Source organism: Phytophthora infestans, genomic scaffold, assembly GCF_000142945.1.
Source record: "Phytophthora infestans T30-4 supercont1.16 genomic scaffold, whole genome shotgun sequence".
In the NCBI taxonomy this organism is placed as follows: Eukaryota; Oomycota; class Peronosporomycetes; order Peronosporales; family Peronosporaceae; genus Phytophthora; species Phytophthora infestans.
The window spans coordinates 558,810-576,747 of record NW_003303743.1 but is presented as its reverse complement, the minus strand read 5'-3'; the positions used below and the strand labels follow the sequence as shown (position 1 = coordinate 576,747).

Sequence of the window (17,938 nt, the reverse complement as noted above, 5' to 3'; positions counted from 1 at the left end):
TCGACGCGGTACATGATGCAAAATGTCGACGAGTGGAAGGCTTCGGGTTCTGAAATAACATTCATGGGATGGTACGACGTTCGTGCTAGTGCTTCCGAAGCTGGTAAGTGTTTCATGGATGCGCTCCGCTGCGCGCTGTACCATCTTGGTCGGCCCAATCTGGTTACCATGGAGATGAGGGATGAGTATGAAAAAACTCGTCCCGAGGCGATTGCGTTTGGCGTATCTCGCGAAGACGTCACGGAGTTCTGGAAAACGCTTCAGCGCCAAAGTGTTCCGTTGGACTACGGCATCATGCTTCCCAATATTCTTCATGAATCCATCGGGAGTGTTGCGACTCTGAACCACTTCTTTGAAGCTTTGGTTCCGGGTACGTACTTGGTGAGCGCGGGCCAGGATGCCATCGGTCACTGTTTCGTCGTGGTGAAGACTGGTCCCAATGCTCGCCTGGTCGTGCTTGATGGGTACTCGGCTGACCACGATCCACCGATGGAAGTGTCTCCTCTCTCGAACTACCTTTGGATTGAGAGTGTAAAGTGGATTAGTCGTGTTCATCTTCAACTTGGGTACGTGTGTCGCCACGGCAAACGCACTTCGAAGACGGCGCGTAGCCGGAAGAGACGCTTGATGCAGCAGTAGCTTCAACTTGGAGGGGATGTAGTACGGGAATACATGTAGGTCTTTGAGCCCCCCCCTTAAGTTGATTTTACTTCATCTTCTCTTTCGTTTCTTGCGCCTTGCAGTCTCAAACTCTACGATTAGATCTGGGACTTGTGACAAGTTTTCAACCGGTTTCCAGGTCTGCTTCTCTTCTCCCACCCACTCCACAAGGAATTGGGTCCGTCGCTTGTGTGTCCTCTTCTTCACCAAGCGTTTGACGATCTGGCCGATACTTCCATCAGCCAGTACAACCTCGTTGGGTCGCGACAAGCGTGTCGACTCGCTGTACGGTTTTAGCGAACCCGTATTGAATACTGGGTGAAGCTTGTTGCCAGCTTGAATGTTAAGTTCGTAAGCATGGTTGTGTATCTTCCGCACAACAGAGTAAGGTCCAATCCACTTCGGACCGAACTTAGTGGATGCTGGCAGACCAGTGTGCTTGGGGTCCAAGTGTTTGGTGCTCAAGTACACACGGTCGCCAACCTCAAAGACTTGTTCTTGTCGGTTCTTGTCGTAAACATAACGCATTCGCTCTTGCGTTTGAGCAAGTGTTTCACGGCAGCGAAAAAGAATAGCTGCTTGGCGCTCGTGAAACTCAGCGCCTCGACGACTCTTTGTAACCGTATCGAGCTGCTCCGCTGCAAGCTGTAGCGGATTCAGCGGAATATACCCTAGATCCGCCTCGAACGGTGCGAGCTTAGTACTGGAGTTCACCGTTGAGTTGATAGCAAACTCAGCGTTCGCTAAGTGAATGTCCCAGTCGTCTTGACGTGGACTGACGAAGCATCGAAGATACTCTTCGAGCGTTCGATTCATTCGCTCAGTTTGTCCGTCGCCTTGGGCCCGGTGTGCTACTGTCATGCTGAGTGACGTACCGATAGACTTGAAGACGTGTTGCCAAAACGCAGACACGAATTTTCTATCTCGGTCGGATACAATATTCGTCGGCATACCGTGAAGTTTCCAAATGTTGTCGATGAAGAGACGGGCAACGCCTTCGGCTGTTACCTTCTTTGTTGTCGGCACAAAGCGACATCTCTTGGTCAGTCGATCGACGACGACCCAAATCGAATCAACGTCACGCTTCGTTCTAGGCAAATCCGTTATGAAGTCCATGAAGATCGATCTCCAGCGCTCATCGGGAATACTCAATGGTTCGAGTAAGCCAGGAGGCTTTGTCAGCCTTGGCTTGTTTCGTCGACATGGTTCGCAGTCAGCAATGAACGTTTGGATCGACTTGAGCATCTTGGACCAGTACCAGCGTCGTGCTAACGTCAAGTACGTTCGCTCGGCACCAGGATGGCCACTGTAGTTGGTGTCATGACTCTCCTTGATTATCGATTGTCTCAACTTCACATCGTTGGGAACAGCGATTCGAGGATGGTCATCAACCGGAGACTGGTACCACAGCAAGCCGTTTGCCTCCGAATAGTATCGGTATAGCTTGTGGTGCTGGTGTTTTTCCTTCGACTTTGAGGTGCTTGTACGTCGCTGGATTGCTGCCCGGATTGTCTGGACGTCTCGATCTTTGACGTAAGCACCCTTGATCCTCTTCAGCAGCTCTGAATCTGTAGACACTTGACTAAGAGCAAGACTGAAGGAAGTGTCGTTGAAGCTGGACACACTCAGGTCATGGAAATACTTCGTATCTGGCTGCAAGTCAGGTCTACGACTCAATGCATCCGCGATACCGTTCTTCGCACCTGGAAGATACGAGAACGTGGGTTGGTACTCAGCTAGAATGTCGTACCACCTAACCAATCGGCGGTTCGCCATCTTCTGTGTGAACAACCCTTCGAGACTTTTGTGATCCGTCTCGACGATCGGTGGTTTGTCCAAACAGTAAATTCGAAAAGCTGCTAGCGCGTGTACGATAGCAAGTAGCTCCTGCTGCTGTGTTGGATAGTTGAGCTCCGCGGATTTCATCTTTCGACTGGTATACGCAATGGGTCGCTCAACTTCGTCCACGACTTGGAATAATACTCCACCAACAGCGAATTTGCTTGCATCAGTGCGCAGATGCATGGACTGGCTGAAGTTAGGGAGGTGCAACACTGGAGGATTACACAGTCGCCTCTTCAGCTCCTTGAAATTCTTCAACTGCTCATCATTGAATTGGATCTTCGCGTTCCTCTTGTTCTTCTTCTTCAAGAGAGTGAACATTGTTGCAGTAAATGCTGCGTAGTCTGGACAAAATCGTTGGACGTAACCAGTCAGCCCAAGGAAGCTGTGAAGTTCCTCTTGTGTTCGTGGTACTGGCCAGTCCTTGATGGTTTGTACCTTGTCCGGATCCATCCGTACACCGTTGCGTCCTACGAAGTCCCCGAGACACGGAATCTCGTCGGCACAGAAGACACACTTGGCAAGCTTGACGTACAGCTTGTTGTCACGCAGGATATTTAATGTCTTGCGCAACGCCTTCAAGTGGTCGTCGATGCTCTGAGACTTCGTGAAAACGTAGATGTCATCATAAAACGATTTGGTGTTTTCCAAACCTCGGAACAGCTTTGACGTTAAGCGATGCATCGTCGCTGGCGCATTACAGACTCCCATGTGCAGAACAAGATACTCCCAGAGTCCATTTGGCGCTTGAAATGCTGTGAACTTGATATCCTCTTCACGCATACGTACTTGATAGTACGCGGACATCAAATCCATAGTGGAAAACCAGTACGCTCCGGACATCGCGTCAAGAATGTCCTCCTTCCTCGTCATTGGGATACTTTGACGTACAGTGTTGGAGTTCAAGTACCGGTAGTCGTGTACAATCCTCCAGCCAACTGGTTTTCGTACCCAGAAGGTTGGAGCAGCATGTGGACTGATGCTTGGACGGATGAGCTTCTTCTTCACCATGTCTACCACCCAACGCACAATCTCGCGTTGCTGCTCTGGCGATTGACGCCATTGTTGCCGATACATTGCAAGATTCGGATCCTCCACGTCAATCCTATGCTCAATCTCGCGTTTCTCGAGTAAACCTTCTGGGAGCTCAGGACGGAACACATTGTCCATGTACTCCATGAGTAACTGGTACGCGGGATTCCCCTTGAAGCTATCCCAGTCCGTATCCAGATACCGTTGTGCTTTCGCACTTCCGACGTTGTCGGGTTGATCTTGCCGTTGCAGTGAGCGAGCAACTTGCTTGATCGTCACGTTCGTCAGAACCAACATAAAGTCAGGTTCATCGATCGACTTGGTCTTGATTCTCAGGAACTTTCGTAGTTTCTTGCGAGTGATGAACTTCGTTTGGACACCAGCCTCGTCAACGACACCCATCGTGAACATATTTTCCACGACAGTGCCTCTGCCCCCAGTACTGCTGCTATCTCCAGCCTCTCGTACAGTACCGCCGCGTTTCGACAATTCCAAGTTGTCCTTCACCGCCGAACCCTTGCCGGCTGACGCGTCTCCTGGTTGTTCGCAAACAACACTTGGGCTCTCTTTCTGCGTTGCGTCGCAAACAATTTCAGCCGCGGACTTCACATCCGTTTCCAGCGCGGCACCTCGACAGGAATCGGGTCTTTTCGCCGATAGGCCTTTCGCCTCGACAGATCTCCGAAGCCCGGAGGCAATCACCGGTCCGCCTTCCTCGATCGGTCCACTGGTTTCCCCTGTTCGCTTCCAATGCAGAGTCTTCACTTGCGTTCCTTCGATACATCGACCTCTCCAGTCGATCTGCGGCTACATATCCTCGAAGAATGGGATTCCAAGGATGCAGTCGAATTCGTCGGGTATGGCGTAGACGACAGCGATACACTTGTATGCCTCGCCCAACCCAGACACCAGAATTTCGAGGGGAAGTACCTCCAGTTCCGTCTCGACAATCTGGTTGTCTCCAAGTTTCACACGAATGTTCTTACCAATGAACTTCGTGGCCTTGAGTCGATGTTTCTCGACCCACTGTCTGGACACGTAGATTGTGGTTGCTCCACAGTCCAACAGCATCCTTTGGGTCGAAATGGTCGCGCCACTAACGATGATTTCCCCCTTTACGGAGAGCAGTGGACGCGACTTGTAGACGAGAGGGTTTTCGCTCAGAACGTTAAGGCTGACATTCTCGAACTTGACTGATCCGACGTTCTCCTCCACGACAGGACCTTCATTCACTGACGTGGCTGCCCGTTTCCCTGCTTCTCTTGCTCCTTCTTCCAAAGGAAGCAGTTGGTCTTGATGTGGCCAGGTTTCTTGCAGTGGAAACAGGTACGACTTTCGGCTCGTTTCGAGCTAGTCTTCGCCTTGAAACGCCCTTTACCACGAAACGTTTTTCCCTTGAGCGACTTGTCATGACTCGGCGCGTGCTCAGTGGACGGCTTCCGCTTGTCTCGGCGAGTGTGACGCTCGCGCGACTCGTCGACGAAGTGTGTCACCTCATACTTGACCGCAAGGTTCATTGCGTCACTCAGGGTCTCTGGGTTCTCGAGCTTGACATAGCTACGCGTGCGCGGCTTGAGACCGTTCGCGTAGTATAGTACTTGGTCAAGCACGCTCATTCCTTCAACTCTGAAGATCAAGGCTGAATACTCGCCATTGTAGGTCTCGATGTCCGCTGTCTGCTTGAGGCGTTGAAGCTTCTCGCGCAGGACAGACTGGTAATTCGACGCTTCGAAGTGTTGGAGCACATGCTCACGGTAAAACCCCCAAGTGTGCTCCTCCGCTCGAGTTGTCGACGACCAGTGCAGAAACCACCCGGATGCTGGCTTTTCCATTGCCGATCCGGCGATTCCAGGAAGACGCGCGCTCGTGTCTTCAATTGGAATGTTGTTGATGCGGCAGGCGTTCTCGATCTGGAACAGCCATTCGCGGACGTCGTCCCCCCTCTTGCCCGTGAACTTGGGCAGATGGCTCGGCACTTTCGTGCGGTCGGCCATCGCTTGGTTCAGCCGATCGATCTCGGCGCGTAGCTGGGCGATTGTTGGCATGAACTCCTTCTGGTCAGGTTGCTGGGACCAACAAGTGCTACCAGTATTTCAGGAAACGCTAGCTTGGGGGAGGCGCGCGAAACGAGAAGTGCCGCCCCCGCAGTTCAGGCGGATGGAACCTTCTAGAACCTTCTAGAAGGTTCCACGGCCGCCCTACATGTGCCTTTTTGTATTACATACTGAATCTATGTTAAACTGAGCCTGTCTCTGATTGGCTGAAACTCTACACCTATCATATCTGATACAGAATCCCTTGACTCAAACATGTTGTTTTTCTCATTTTGGCTAGGCATTGGCAATGCCATTGGCATAATGCCAATGGCATCACAGCTGTACTGCACGCATGGACCACACTCTTTTGACTGCCGGAATTAGTTTAAGGATTAATTGTAGCCGCGAATTGTGTCCTTGGAGCCTTAATCGATGGGACACCGACCGCAGAGAATGTAAATCACGTCACCTTGGCTTGACCTAATAAACTTCGCTGGCTTCCGGTGTTTCCGTAGTCATCTGGCGTGGCGCGTGACTTCAGTGTTCCGATTCGGTACGGCTGTGCCAACCGTGCATCCTCCGTCATGAAGTCCATGTACCGCAGGAATTCAGTGAGATGATCGCCCATGTTTTCTCTCTAGGCTCGCACTTCAACAGAGACTTTCATGACACTTGTTTGGAATTTTTTAAAGGCACTAAAGTGTCACTGAAACGGGGCACTCGTATATTTACAATAGTGAATTCTCCACTTGAAGTCGACCGTCTCACTCACAGATACGAACATGGAGAAGGCATCCCCTCCGTCGAGCACCCTGGCGCTGCTAGTGGCACTGTGCCCGTGTCTGTTCTACTTCATTTGCTCGCTGGCCATGAATCTTCTCACAAAGACGCTAGTAACGACGTTTCAGTGGCGCTTCGTCTACACTTTGGGCGCCATCCAGAGCATCTTCACGCTCACAAGTCTCACGTTGCCGTCGACTGTGCGGTTCACTGGCATTAAACAGCAGTCTAGCGGTGAGCCTGCGAAGCACAAGCATCAACGTGTAATTTACGGTATACGCGTGTTGCTTCCATTGATGGCTCTACATTTGAGCAACATGCTGCTGGGCTTCGCGAGTCTGCAGGTGGTGAACCTGCCCATGTACGTCAGGCCTCCCTCCGCTCTGCAACGATTTATATCATATCGAATAACGCTGAATTGCTCATGTATCTTTTGTTTGCTACTCCAGGTACTTGGTTCTGCGTCGATTGACAACCATTACGGTCTTGCTGATCGAGTGGCTTGTGCTGGACAAGGTGCGTTGCTGCCCGTTACGTTTTCCTGAACTTCAGAAGTGCACACTTGCAGTAACGCTGTAATGTGCTGGCTCGCTAGGCCATTTCCGGGGCTGAACGTATTAAAAAAAATTCTCTTGACGCGCGGTAACTTGCTAACTGTTGCAATTCTGGTTCACGTGTGTTTAGTAAGCTCTGCTGGCAGCCTGAATGCAGGTAGTACCGACGTAATGTCCGATGGACGCGGGGGCTACACGCTGGTATTACTGCAGAATCTCTGCACTGCCATGTCCTTGGCATTATCCAAAGAAAGCGCGTTGACGCCTCACCAGCTCGTGATCCTCAACAGCATCGCCGGTGCAGTGTGTTGCTCCCTGCTTGGATTCGCCTTTGAACGCGACGAGGTGCTGGAATTTCCTCACTTCAATGATCCGCGTTTTGTCTCTGGAATGGTGATCATGTGTACATGTAGTACGTGAGTGCTCTATTAATTCTCCGTGCAGTTCTGTACTCTGCATACTTCAGCACTCACCACATCAGTAACTGGGAACATCAAGGACGTCTTTGCTACTCTTTGTGGCTACCTTCTTTTTCCTGATGCACCAACTCACTTCGCCAACTTCGTGGGGGTCGTGTTGTCCTTCATCGGCGCGTATTCGTTCTCGTACATCCGTTACCGCGCGTTAGTTGGGCCATCGCCGTCGCATCAGAAGCAACTATGAGAGTTACAGATGATTTATTTTTCAACAAGTTTTGGTATAATCTCATTTAAGCAGGTTCGTATCAATAAATCATCATTCACTCCACAGAGCTCTGTGAGCTGACCTCAAAGTGGCTGTCGGTATCGTCGTAGCTGTGCTCCAATGGGGAAACACCTGCACAAGACACGAGAACACACAGTTAGAGCAACACACGGCAACGTAGATCCACTCAATAGACAGGTACGCACATCCGTCACGTGGAGAGGACGTCTGTGATACATGATCGACATCTTCATTGGCATCTGTCATCGACACGCTGTCGAAGTCGAAATCCAAGCTGCTCGAGCTGTCCTGAAGCGGCTCTGGGGGTAAGGAGTGCACTCTTCGAGCAATCCCCTTCCCCCGTCTACCAATTGGTGGTAGTTGGTGAGTAACAGGAAGCACTTGTTGCTGCTGAAGCTGTTGATGCGTTCTTTGCATCTGCAGCTGAGCCTCTCCTTCAACGCGTTGACTTTCTAAGAACGCCCTGAACTGTCGAGAAGCACTCGGAGGCGGTGTCCTGCTACTGGTCATTTGTATACCGAAACTACTTGGCGCGTCAGCTGGCAGATCTCCAGCCATCCACGACTTTCGTCGCTCCTCAAACGTCCAAGCGGACCGTTTTCCCTTCTCCATTGCAGCAGCAAAACCCGGGATGTTCTCCACGACATCAGAAAAAGTTACTTCTGGACTGGCCGGAGGCAAATGTGATTCCCAATCTGTGTAGCTCGTCAAAGGTTGACTGGCACGCCAGACGGCCGCTTGACGAATTGCTTGAGATAGTGAGCGCATCAACTTGGCGTTGTCGCTTGTGCCGGCCGAATGCTCTTCAATCTCGTCCAGAAACATCCGCTTTTGACGCGTTGGCGTCGCTTGTCCCAGAGAGATCATAGGTGACGCCAGACCTGCCGTAGTTGAGTGATCTCGCGTGTTCGTACCACTGAGTAAGCTGCCTACGACCGTGGTCTGTTCGTCTTCATCGTCTTCATCAGCCATTCTCTCATCATCGGCTTCGCGTCCTGTATCGTCGTCCTCCTCCTCTTCACTGCTCGACGAATCTTCCCCTTGGTGCGGGTCAGGCACTCCGAAAGTGTCGGACGTCTGCTCAGCAAGTAGCCGACGTAGTAGCAATCGTTTGGAGACTTTTTGCTTGATAAGCGGACGCATGGCCTTCCGCACCCCTTTACTCGACCAGGCCTTCTTGATAGAGTTCTCGTGTTCACGGGACAGCATGACGAATTTACCGATCTTGTCGTCCACGAGTTTCTCTCCGCGATCCAATTTTCGCAGTACGCGGACCAATGTACTCTGAATCGTAGCGATACTTCGATCGACATTGGTGTTGTCGATCTTGGGGATGAGACACCGATCTGCGTGCTTACAAAGATGACGCTGGATGATGCGGATGTTGTCGAAGTGTTTAATGTACTTGTTCTCCTGCGGATCGATGGTCATGTGGCGCGCACGTACAGCGAATCGCTCGCGGTGTTTGTTCTCGTTGCTGATGTAGATCATGAACGGTACGCATGTCGGGTGTTTTTTTACAAGCGTCAGCAGGTCATCCATGTTCAGATGCACTCCCTCCACCACCAGAGACTGCTTACGCTCTTCAAACATCGTCAGGACACGGTCAAGTTTCTCCAGTACGAGGTCTGACTGCATCTTGTAGCCCTTCAGCACCATCTTTTTGTGCAATCTAGCAGCTGACATATCTTCTCGATCTCCTTGAAGAGCTGCAATCATCTCAGGCGACAAGGCGTCTCCAGCTTGGTATGTGGATACGAACGCGCAAGGGTTTTCTTCTTTGGATGTGAACGATCTTAACACGTGACGTACTGAGTCCGTAGGCAACACAGTCGTAAGTCTCAATCTAGCTGCCAATAACGACGCCAACGTCGACTTTCCCGTGCCAGATGTCCCTCCAAGTAGCACGGCAAAGCTTTGATTCCTCTGAGTAATCTCCTTGGCCACCTCAAAGTCCAGCAAATGGTGTGGCTTGACGTAATCCAATCTCGCCAGCGACGAGTAGATGCATTGGTGCAGTAGATGCCAGGGTAAAGGCATGGAGAGTTTCTGTTCCTCTCTCTCCTTGTCCTCTTCGTCGTCGCTGTTGTTGCTGTATAGACTGCCACTGCTACTGTTGCTCTCTCTGGACAAGTGCTTACTGAACACAGCGAAGACCTCCTTCGTGACAGTGACGGCGTCTTTTGGTCTGCAACCCATGAGCATGAGTGTCTCCTGTAGCCGATAGCGTGTGAAGCTCTCGCGCTGGCCCTGTCGCTTGACGTGCAGCAATTCCATGGGGTCGGAGCCGTCAGCCTCCGTCTCCACGGCGTCCATGGCGGCCGACGGCGCGAATTTCCTGGACGACGCCAGTGGCGAATGCACAGGCACGTACTGGGGAGCTGAGGATCCGAACGCGGGGACGGGGGCGTGGCCGGTCACCTTGGTGAGTCGTTTCCCAGATGGAAAATGGTCTTGAGGCTCACCTGGTTAAACAGAAATGAGCCCGGCTAAGTGCGACGGATACGAGCAGATATGTCATACCTTGGAATGCAGAGAGGTTACCAAACTAAGATGTATTTTTAAATTATTCGGATAAGTTTTACCATGGTCAGTGGCACTTGCTCTGTACTTATTTGGCACAAATATCCGTGGTCTTTATGATATTTGGGAGCTTTTATAAAAAGTAGCCTGCAAACTGCCTAGTTTTAATAAAACAGTTTAATATTGTGAGCTCCGACCAAATTTGCCGTTTTGGTCCTATTCAGTGAGTCACTCAAATTCAAATTTCCTGTTATTTCAAACCGGCCCATCTCATACTTAAGTGGATTTCCATTTACAGTAGGACAAGGAGCGTTTGCGCGTTCATTCATAGAATCCAATTCGGTGTACACAACACCAAATTTCAGCACACTGTCGTGACTGTCCCTCTGATTGTGTCCCTTTCAAGTGAAATTCAAGGGCAACGGTCCCATCAACGCGTCAAATCCTGGTCGCCATCGGCCAAACTTTGGCCCAAGCGCGTCGAGCCAAGCCAAAATCCGACGAAAGCGCGATCTCCACTTCGCGAGGACAGAGATCCGCGCGTCCGAGAATCGTGTCCCGTTTCTAGCGACCCAATACCGGTGTCCAACAGTACAACCACCGTGGCTGCTGCACCACTTTAGGTCACTTCCTCGTCCATACTAAACTCAGTATCTCGGCTCTTCGTGGCATCGTCCGCAAGTCCCCCGCCAGCTCCGAGAGCAGAAGCAACAGTATCAAGTGAAGCTTCTTCTCCGTAGCCATGGCGAGCAAGCGCCTGGACGCCGTCAAGCTGGCCAAAAGCTCGCGCTGGGAGGAGCTGCGGCGCCTCGTGGACGCCGAGCCGGCCACTGCGCAGCAGGTGGACTCGTACGGCATGTTGCCATTGCATTGGGCCTGCACAGAGCCCCAATCCATCGGTGAAGGCGTGTTGCTTGCCCTTCTCAAAGCCTTCCCAATGGGCGCTCGTGCTCTCAACACCGCCGAGGATGCTGCCACTACAGATTGCCATCAAGGCTCAGGCGCGTATCGAGTGGCTACAGGCGCTGTTAGCCTCATACCCAGATGCAGTGCTCAAGAAAGCTCCAACAGGCGAGAACGCCGTGCGGCTTGCACGCAAAGCTGGCCTGCCCAGTCGCAGCATTAAGTTACTCGAGGAGATGTACCACCACGTGTGCGCCAAGGAAGGACTACCTGACCAACTGGCCGTGGAGGAGCAAGAAGCAAAGTTGCAGCAAGAAAGCCATCAACTGCAACACGAAGAGGAAGGACAACTCCGACCTTCTGAACGATTTCAAGCCATCGCAGGAGATCTCCCCGTACCGCAGCGTGTCAGCGGCGTGCAGTATGGGCAGCGCCAGCGCCGACTCAGCAGCACGGCGTCGCTCAAGTTACGATCTTTTTCAGACAACGATTTCTACGCACAACAAGCGAATGTAACGCTAGGCACACCCAACGTGGCACCCGGACCCGCTCCCAGTCCTTGGTCCCCACGAAGAGCAACCGAGAGCTCGAGACTGCAGTCCATCGTATCGCAGAGACCGTCGACTACCGGTGCTGCGAGGAGTAATACCGTCTCCCTACCGCCGCGCTGGATGAACGCTCCCAGTTGTAGCATTTGTGCACAGAAGTTTGGTACATTTAAGAAGCGCCACCATTGCCGCAATTGCGGCCAATCCATCTGCAGAGACCACTCGGCACGTGAACGCATGAAGCTGCCGCACTACGGACTCAGCGATCGTCATCGTGTGTGTGTTGTGTGTCACGACATGCTGCGGAATGCGAACCGACAAGCGAGACAGCAGCAGATTACGATACAGGCAGCGCAACGAGTGGGCCAGCACACGCGCATTAGTCAGGCTATGAGTGGAGACGCTCGTCGTTCGGATGAGGCACAGCGCTCCCCTCCGAGTATGCTGGAGCGTCACGTGTCCGCTCCTGCGCGAGCTTCAAACTCCGCTGCTGGACCCTACAGAACTAGAAACGACACCGCAATCAACGAACAGGTCGCGAATCTGCAGAAGCAGGTCTCGCAGCTGATGGAGGAGAAGCAACAAGCAGAGATGCAGCTGCGTGTGCAGGCTGAGATGCTGAATGACCCAGATCGACTCACGAACGGCTCTCGGGGCAGCAACACCAGTGGAAGTAGCGGTACTGGAGGCCTGCCAATCTCTCGCGACCGCCAGAACTCGCTGCCCATGCAGGTGCGTACAGGATCTACTGCAGCTGCACCACTCAACACTGGCCCAGTGCCCAATCCGGGTATTGCAATGTATCGCTCTACGGGTCAATTGTTGAACCGAACGCAGAGCGCTGGCAACTTCCGACCCGCACGCGAGATAGATATCGATAGTCCCGACTTTGGAGATGACCAACCTCAGCAACCTCAGCAGCCGTCTCGGTCCAATTCAACTGCAGTAAATCCGGCACTTCAAAGGACGACAAGACTGCAGGACGCACTAAACACGATCGCTGCTGTAGAGTCCACGTACGACGACATTGATGGCTCGGATTCGGACTCGGATATTGAGGGACGACCGACAGATATTGGAGATCTTCACGATGCCGAGGCAGACGCTGAGGCTGAGATAGATGACGTTGCGAAGGAGTATCTTATTGACGATGAAGATGAGGACGATGATGACGACGAAGAAGCCGTGGTGGAGGCCGTGAAAGCTGCCAATGCTGTGCAGGACGAGGGCGAGACAGAAGCGGAGAGCGAGGACGATGTTGGCAGCGACACGTTGCCAGAAGTGGACGTGCTAGTGAATCTCGGACATGTGATGATGGAGAAAGGCAGTGTGAGTGCAGCAGTGCAAGCTTTCACACGTGCCGTGGAGATCCGACCGGATGATCCCGCGCTTCATTCGCTGCTTGGACGTGCGTATTATGCTGACGAGAACTTGGAGGATGCCGTGGCTTCTATCGCCAAGTCACTGGAGCTGGAGCCGTCTGCCACTAACTCCACGTTGTTGGGCAAGATTCTGTTCGAGAAGGGAGACCACGAGAAGGCTATTGCAGCCTACCAGCAATCCCTGCACATGCAAAAGTAAGATGAAGTAGGTAGGTAGATGTGTGAGCAGGACGCAGTAGTGGAGATTTCAGACCGATAGATAAACCGTCGAGCAGTAAGAGTTTGTTTCTACTGTAAATCATCGCACAAGTTTGATATCCATGTTTGGAACCGACAAACGACGAGCCCTACGCTCACAGGGATGGTAGGTTTTACTCAATCTCAGGTTTTGCGTCTTGATTCGCGCTTCTAGCGTCTCGGCGCGTTACCTTAGCTTTGAGCTTTAAAAAGCCCGAGGCGCAGCGTCTGGATCTGGGGGAGTTCGTCTTTATGCTGTGGCTGCGTTGTCGAGGTGTGGCTGTTCGACTGCAAAGAACCTTCCTCGGCTCTTAAATTTGCTTCGTCGTTGGGCAGTGGATCAATACGTGGTGCAGCTGTGAAGCGGCTAGAAATTTTCTGCAGTTCTTGCGGCTGTGGCTTTACTTGTAACAGGGCCTGCGTGCACTTCCTGAGATGCGGGACCATGTGCGATCTTGGCCTGCCGTCGATGTGTCCACGGCAGTAGCGGAAAAACCGCTATGGGTTTAGTGGTTGGGCGTGTTCGGGGTATCTTCTCAAGGTGCGGACTTCCCTGTCCACCTCGGGCAGCAGCAACTCTCGCTGGCATTGTTAAACAAAAGGTCGATGTAGGCAACTCGGATCTCGCCGTTAAGCTTCGTTTTTTTTTAAGTTGGGACAGGCATTATGTACTCAAGATGCACTAAACTGCTTCGTTGAATCTGAAGACTTCCTCGTGACGACACCTTACAGAGAAGGCAAACTTCGCTCGATCTCGTCGTCCGGCACTCCGAGATCCTTCAGCTTGATCCAAACGGCCAGCTTTTCCGCCATGAACTCAGCCTCCATCGCCTTGGCCCGGTACTTGGCGACGTTGGTTTTGAGTCTCATAAGCTCCAGGCGCTGCAACTGGGTCTGGGAGCGCAAACCTTGAGGTTGCGGGGATTGGATCACCAACTCCAAGCCTTCCGCAGCCACCTCGGACTCCAGCTCGACGTCGGACGCTTCTTCGGACGCTGGAGTCGTTGGCGTTAAGCTACTCCGCTGGATCTGAGGCCCTTGTAGTTGCTGTTTCACGGATGGTGGAGCCTGCAGGCATTTCTTGAGAAGATGAGGAATCAGGAACCTCTTCGGTTGCCCCCTGACCTGCTCGTTGCAGTAGTTGCACTTGGCCTTCGGGTGCGTTTTGGAGCTCGTTCGCGGCTCGATCTCTTCGAAGTGTTCCCACACTGCGTGCCTCATTGAGCTGTCACGATGCTGCCAACGTGGGCGGAGAAGCAAATGTGAGCAGGAAGATGCCAAACCTGACTTAGTCAGGTTCTGGGGCGTCGGTAATTCGTCACTACGTGAAAATTATCAGACGCATTCAACTGCAACTTTCCAATGAAAAAATTGCTCTATGACCCCAGGAATTTGTTGCTGAGAAGGCAAGCAAGCATTAATGTCTTTCTCCGAAACTCCACGAGGTTGCAACTTGATCCTGCCAGCAAACGTTTCCGCAGCGAAACGAGCCTCCAACGCTGCATTCGTGAGCCTTTGTCCGGTACTTCGCAGTTTTGGGTTGCAGAGTTTAAGCCTCTCGGACTTCGCATTAAGGTTCTGCTCCACTTGAAATGTTCAAACTCCAAGCCCGAACAAATCCAGCTTGGCAGCAAACTAAACCAAAGGGGTACATGTCGACTTGCAAGAAGTGTCGAAGCTCCGAACTGAAGCTAAATATCGCACAATGCAGCTCCGATTGCGTGTCCGAATGTCCTGCATTACCCATAATCATGCTCTACGCCACCATCAGTCCTCTTGTTTGTGTTGTCTCATGCTCGGTCTTCTTGTTGGTCTTCTCGGTGCCTTCCTCTCATCTGTATTGTTTCCAGTGCATCATTTGGTCTCGGGTATTCTACCGTTTCCCGAATGCAATGCTCGTGCGTATTTTCCAACGGCGCTCGACCTTGGTGGGACCTTGACTAACGTTATACAAAAACAGTTCAAGCTGAGAAAGGATCCGATCATGGCGTCTAACGGTCTCCGATGCTTTCGCTCGTTGTGGGGCTCGCCAACCGCCTTGAAGCTCGCGAGCGACAGCACGGCGGGGTCCACGGGGTCGTATGCGCAGCACTTGCTCGCGCATATTCGCCGCCAAGGGTTTGACGGGATCGAGGCGAGTCTCGGAGACTTGAAAGCTCTTGGTGGTACAGATGTGGTGCTGCCATTACTTGCTGAGAATAAATTGGAGCTGATCGTGGGCGTCTACTCGGGCTGGGTGGACTATGAGCCTCAGAATCTGAGCCAGCAGTTCGAGGGCGTGGAAGCCCATGTCAAGCGCTTTCGCGAGCAGCTAGAGACGGTCTCGAGCTTCAGTCAACGTCCGGTGCACATCAATGCGCACTCGGGTAGCGACCACTGGGTGAACAGAGGGAGTTCTTGAGTCGTGTGCATGAGATCGAGCGGGAACTTGAGTGCCACGACATTCTGGCACACGAGACTCACAGAGGACGCATGTTCTACTCGCCATGGCCGACGCTAGCGTTGCTGGAGGAGTTCCCGGGCTTGAAGCTCACGTTGGACTTAAGTCACTGGTGTGTGGTGACGGAACGTCTGCTAAACGCGCCGGAGGACGAGGAATGGCTGCTGAACAAGGTCGTGCCTCGTGTTCGCCATGTCCACGGACGTGTGGGGACGGAGCATGCGGCGCAATTACCGTATCCTCTCGATGATGAGCTGTCGCGGAATGAAGTCGAGCGATTCCAAAAGCTTTGGGATGCCGTCTGGACCCACCAGAAGGAAGAAGCGATTGGGAAGCGCCCCACGTTCACGCCAGAGTACGGATCCATCCCGTACGCCCCGCGCCACCACGACGACCAGCAGTTCGAGGCATACAACGTCGACGAGCTCTGTGCGCAGCAAGCGGCAGCCCAAAGGCAGAAATTCGATCGCGTGATGCAGGACTAAATGGCTTCGCTCATTGAGAAAAAAGCCTCGATTGGTGGGACCTGATAGCTCACATTGCACTCACCTGATTGAGTAATTCTTTGTTCTTGATCACTTCAATGCATGTCGACTTGTGATTGGTTACAGACGTTGAAGTGCTCTGCTGCAATCATTTAAAGTGACGATCACTGGAGCTAACATTGGCTGAAAATGTCCTATCTCTCTCTCAGCTGATGGCTTGGTGTCGTCACCAGAAATAGCGGAACTGACTTACTTCGCGAGGACACGCTTGACGGCTATCGGCAGACCTACCAGCCACCGTATAGTGTCCGATTTACGGCAATGGGTAGTGCGGTTTCGATTGGCAAGAGGGACTCCAAAGCCAGTAGATTCGCAACCACCAGCGTGATTCCTACCATGAAGTCGGGAAACAAGTCGAAGCCTCCGCTCCCGAGTGGTGAGATGGCGGAATCGAAGCGCAAGTTAACTATGCGGCATACAGTTCGTCTAGACACGGAAATAAAGCAGAAGATCCAAACAATTGTGCTCGACATGTCGAAAACGAGTCGAGTCGAGCTGACGTCCTCGGTGGATCGAGAAGGTTCCGGTGTACCGACGGGCACGCTGACGCAACACGGTTTGCTGCCCTTACACCACATTCCTGAAATTGTTCTCTCAATGCCTCACCTGACAGAGCTCAACCTAAAATGCAACGACATTTCAGTGGTGCCCAAGGAGATCGACGCTCTCGTTGCTCTTCAGGTTCTCATTCTGTCGAAGAATAAAATCACTGTACTTCCTGCCTCCCTGACTAAACTCACAAGGCTTCGTGTGTTGGAAGTTGTGAGTAACCAACTAATTGCGTTGCCTGAATCTCTGGGGAAACTGGAATCACTTGAAGAACTTCAAGCTAATCGCAACGAGATCGAGAAACTACCGGAAAGCATTGGATTTTGCATAAAGTTGCGGATTCTCAACGTGTATAATAACGCGCTCATTGAGCTTGGGAAACCCGTCAGTATGCTTCCAGAATTAGTGGAACTGAATGTGAGTAACAACCAACTCAGGCAGCTCCCAAACGAATTATTACAATGGAAGAAATTACAGCGATTATTGCTTCAAGTGAATAACCTCGAGTCACTTCCAGCACTTGACAATTTGTGGCGTCTCGAAGTTTTGCAAGTGCAACAAAACGCATTGAAATCTTTACCCAGCATGGGAAATCTCGATCATTTGGTTAAACTCGACGCCAACAGCAACAGCATTACAAAACTGCCAGCAGAAGTTGCTCACATGTCGGCACTCACGCATCTAAACCTTCGTCGCAATAAGCTCGAGGAGATTCCTCCCCAACTCGCACGGTGCCTGGCATTGGAGATCTTGGATCTTGGTGAGAACCCAGTTACTTCATCAATTCCGGCAGGTTTTGCAGAGCTCTGCAAGCTGAGAACTTTACTGCTGGACGGAGGCAACATCACCGTTCTTCCGATCGAACTCATCGGCCTCCGTAGTGTCTGTCGTGTACACTTGGGTGGTTGCTTGAAAATGGACGATCCGGAGACTTGCGAAGTGGTTCTGGGACTCAAAGACAGCTGCAGTCGTAGAGGAGGATGGCTGAAGATTGGAGACCGAAAGACCGAGCACCGAACTGAGAGTATGTCCTCGGACATTTGGGAACTGTATGATGAACTGGAAGGTCAAATACCCGATGAACCTGCACGGAAGAGTAGAGTTACAGGCGGCGAAGGCAGCTCCGACTTCTTCGCTGGTAGAAAGAACCCCACTCAATGCAGATAACGTGAGGACTTAAAGTTGAAGTCAGTTGGAGTTCG

At 52.1% G+C, this 17,938-nt stretch overlaps 6 protein-coding genes across 6 annotated transcripts; 4 read left to right on the top strand and 2 right to left on the bottom strand.

Annotated features, from left to right (window-relative positions):
• Positions 1-6,352: 6,352 nt before the first annotated feature.
• Positions 6,353-7,324, top strand: PITG_08742 (uncharacterized protein; the record flags this gene model as incomplete). Its single annotated transcript, XM_002902778.1, has 3 exons — positions 6,353-6,711; positions 6,800-6,866; positions 7,178-7,324. 3 exons carry the CDS (start codon positions 6,353-6,355, stop codon positions 7,322-7,324), a joined length of 573 nt encoding a protein of 190 aa, XP_002902824.1.
• A 319-nt stretch (positions 7,325-7,643) lies between these two features.
• Positions 7,644-10,197, bottom strand: PITG_08741 (uncharacterized protein; the record flags this gene model as incomplete). Its single annotated transcript, XM_002902777.1, has 4 exons — positions 7,644-7,720; positions 7,795-10,074; positions 10,133-10,157; positions 10,195-10,197. 4 exons carry the CDS (start codon positions 10,195-10,197, stop codon positions 7,644-7,646), a joined length of 2,385 nt encoding a protein of 794 aa, XP_002902823.1.
• Positions 10,198-10,874: 677 nt separating this feature from the next.
• On the top strand, positions 10,875-13,164 carry PITG_08740 (uncharacterized protein; the record flags this gene model as incomplete). The annotated part of the gene is made up of 2 exons (XM_002902776.1): positions 10,875-10,973; positions 11,116-13,164. The coding sequence occupies 2 exons, from the start codon at positions 10,875-10,877 to the stop codon at positions 13,162-13,164; spliced, it is 2,148 nt and encodes a 715-aa protein (XP_002902822.1).
• Positions 13,165-13,928: 764 nt separating this feature from the next.
• PITG_08739 (uncharacterized protein) lies at positions 13,929-14,423 on the bottom strand (the record flags this gene model as incomplete). The annotated part of the gene is made up of 1 exon (XM_002902775.1): positions 13,929-14,423. One exon carries the CDS (start codon positions 14,421-14,423, stop codon positions 13,929-13,931), a length of 495 nt encoding a protein of 164 aa, XP_002902821.1.
• A 763-nt stretch (positions 14,424-15,186) lies between these two features.
• Positions 15,187-16,127, top strand: PITG_08738 (uncharacterized protein; the record flags this gene model as incomplete). The annotated part of the gene is made up of 2 exons (XM_002902774.1): positions 15,187-15,546; positions 15,591-16,127. The coding sequence occupies 2 exons, from the start codon at positions 15,187-15,189 to the stop codon at positions 16,125-16,127; spliced, it is 897 nt and encodes a 298-aa protein (XP_002902820.1).
• Positions 16,128-16,448: 321 nt separating this feature from the next.
• On the top strand, positions 16,449-17,903 carry PITG_08737 (uncharacterized protein; the record flags this gene model as incomplete). The annotated part of the gene is made up of 2 exons (XM_002902773.1): positions 16,449-16,511; positions 16,584-17,903. The coding sequence occupies 2 exons, from the start codon at positions 16,449-16,451 to the stop codon at positions 17,901-17,903; spliced, it is 1,383 nt and encodes a 460-aa protein (XP_002902819.1).
• Between the last annotated feature and the right edge of the window lie 35 nt (positions 17,904-17,938).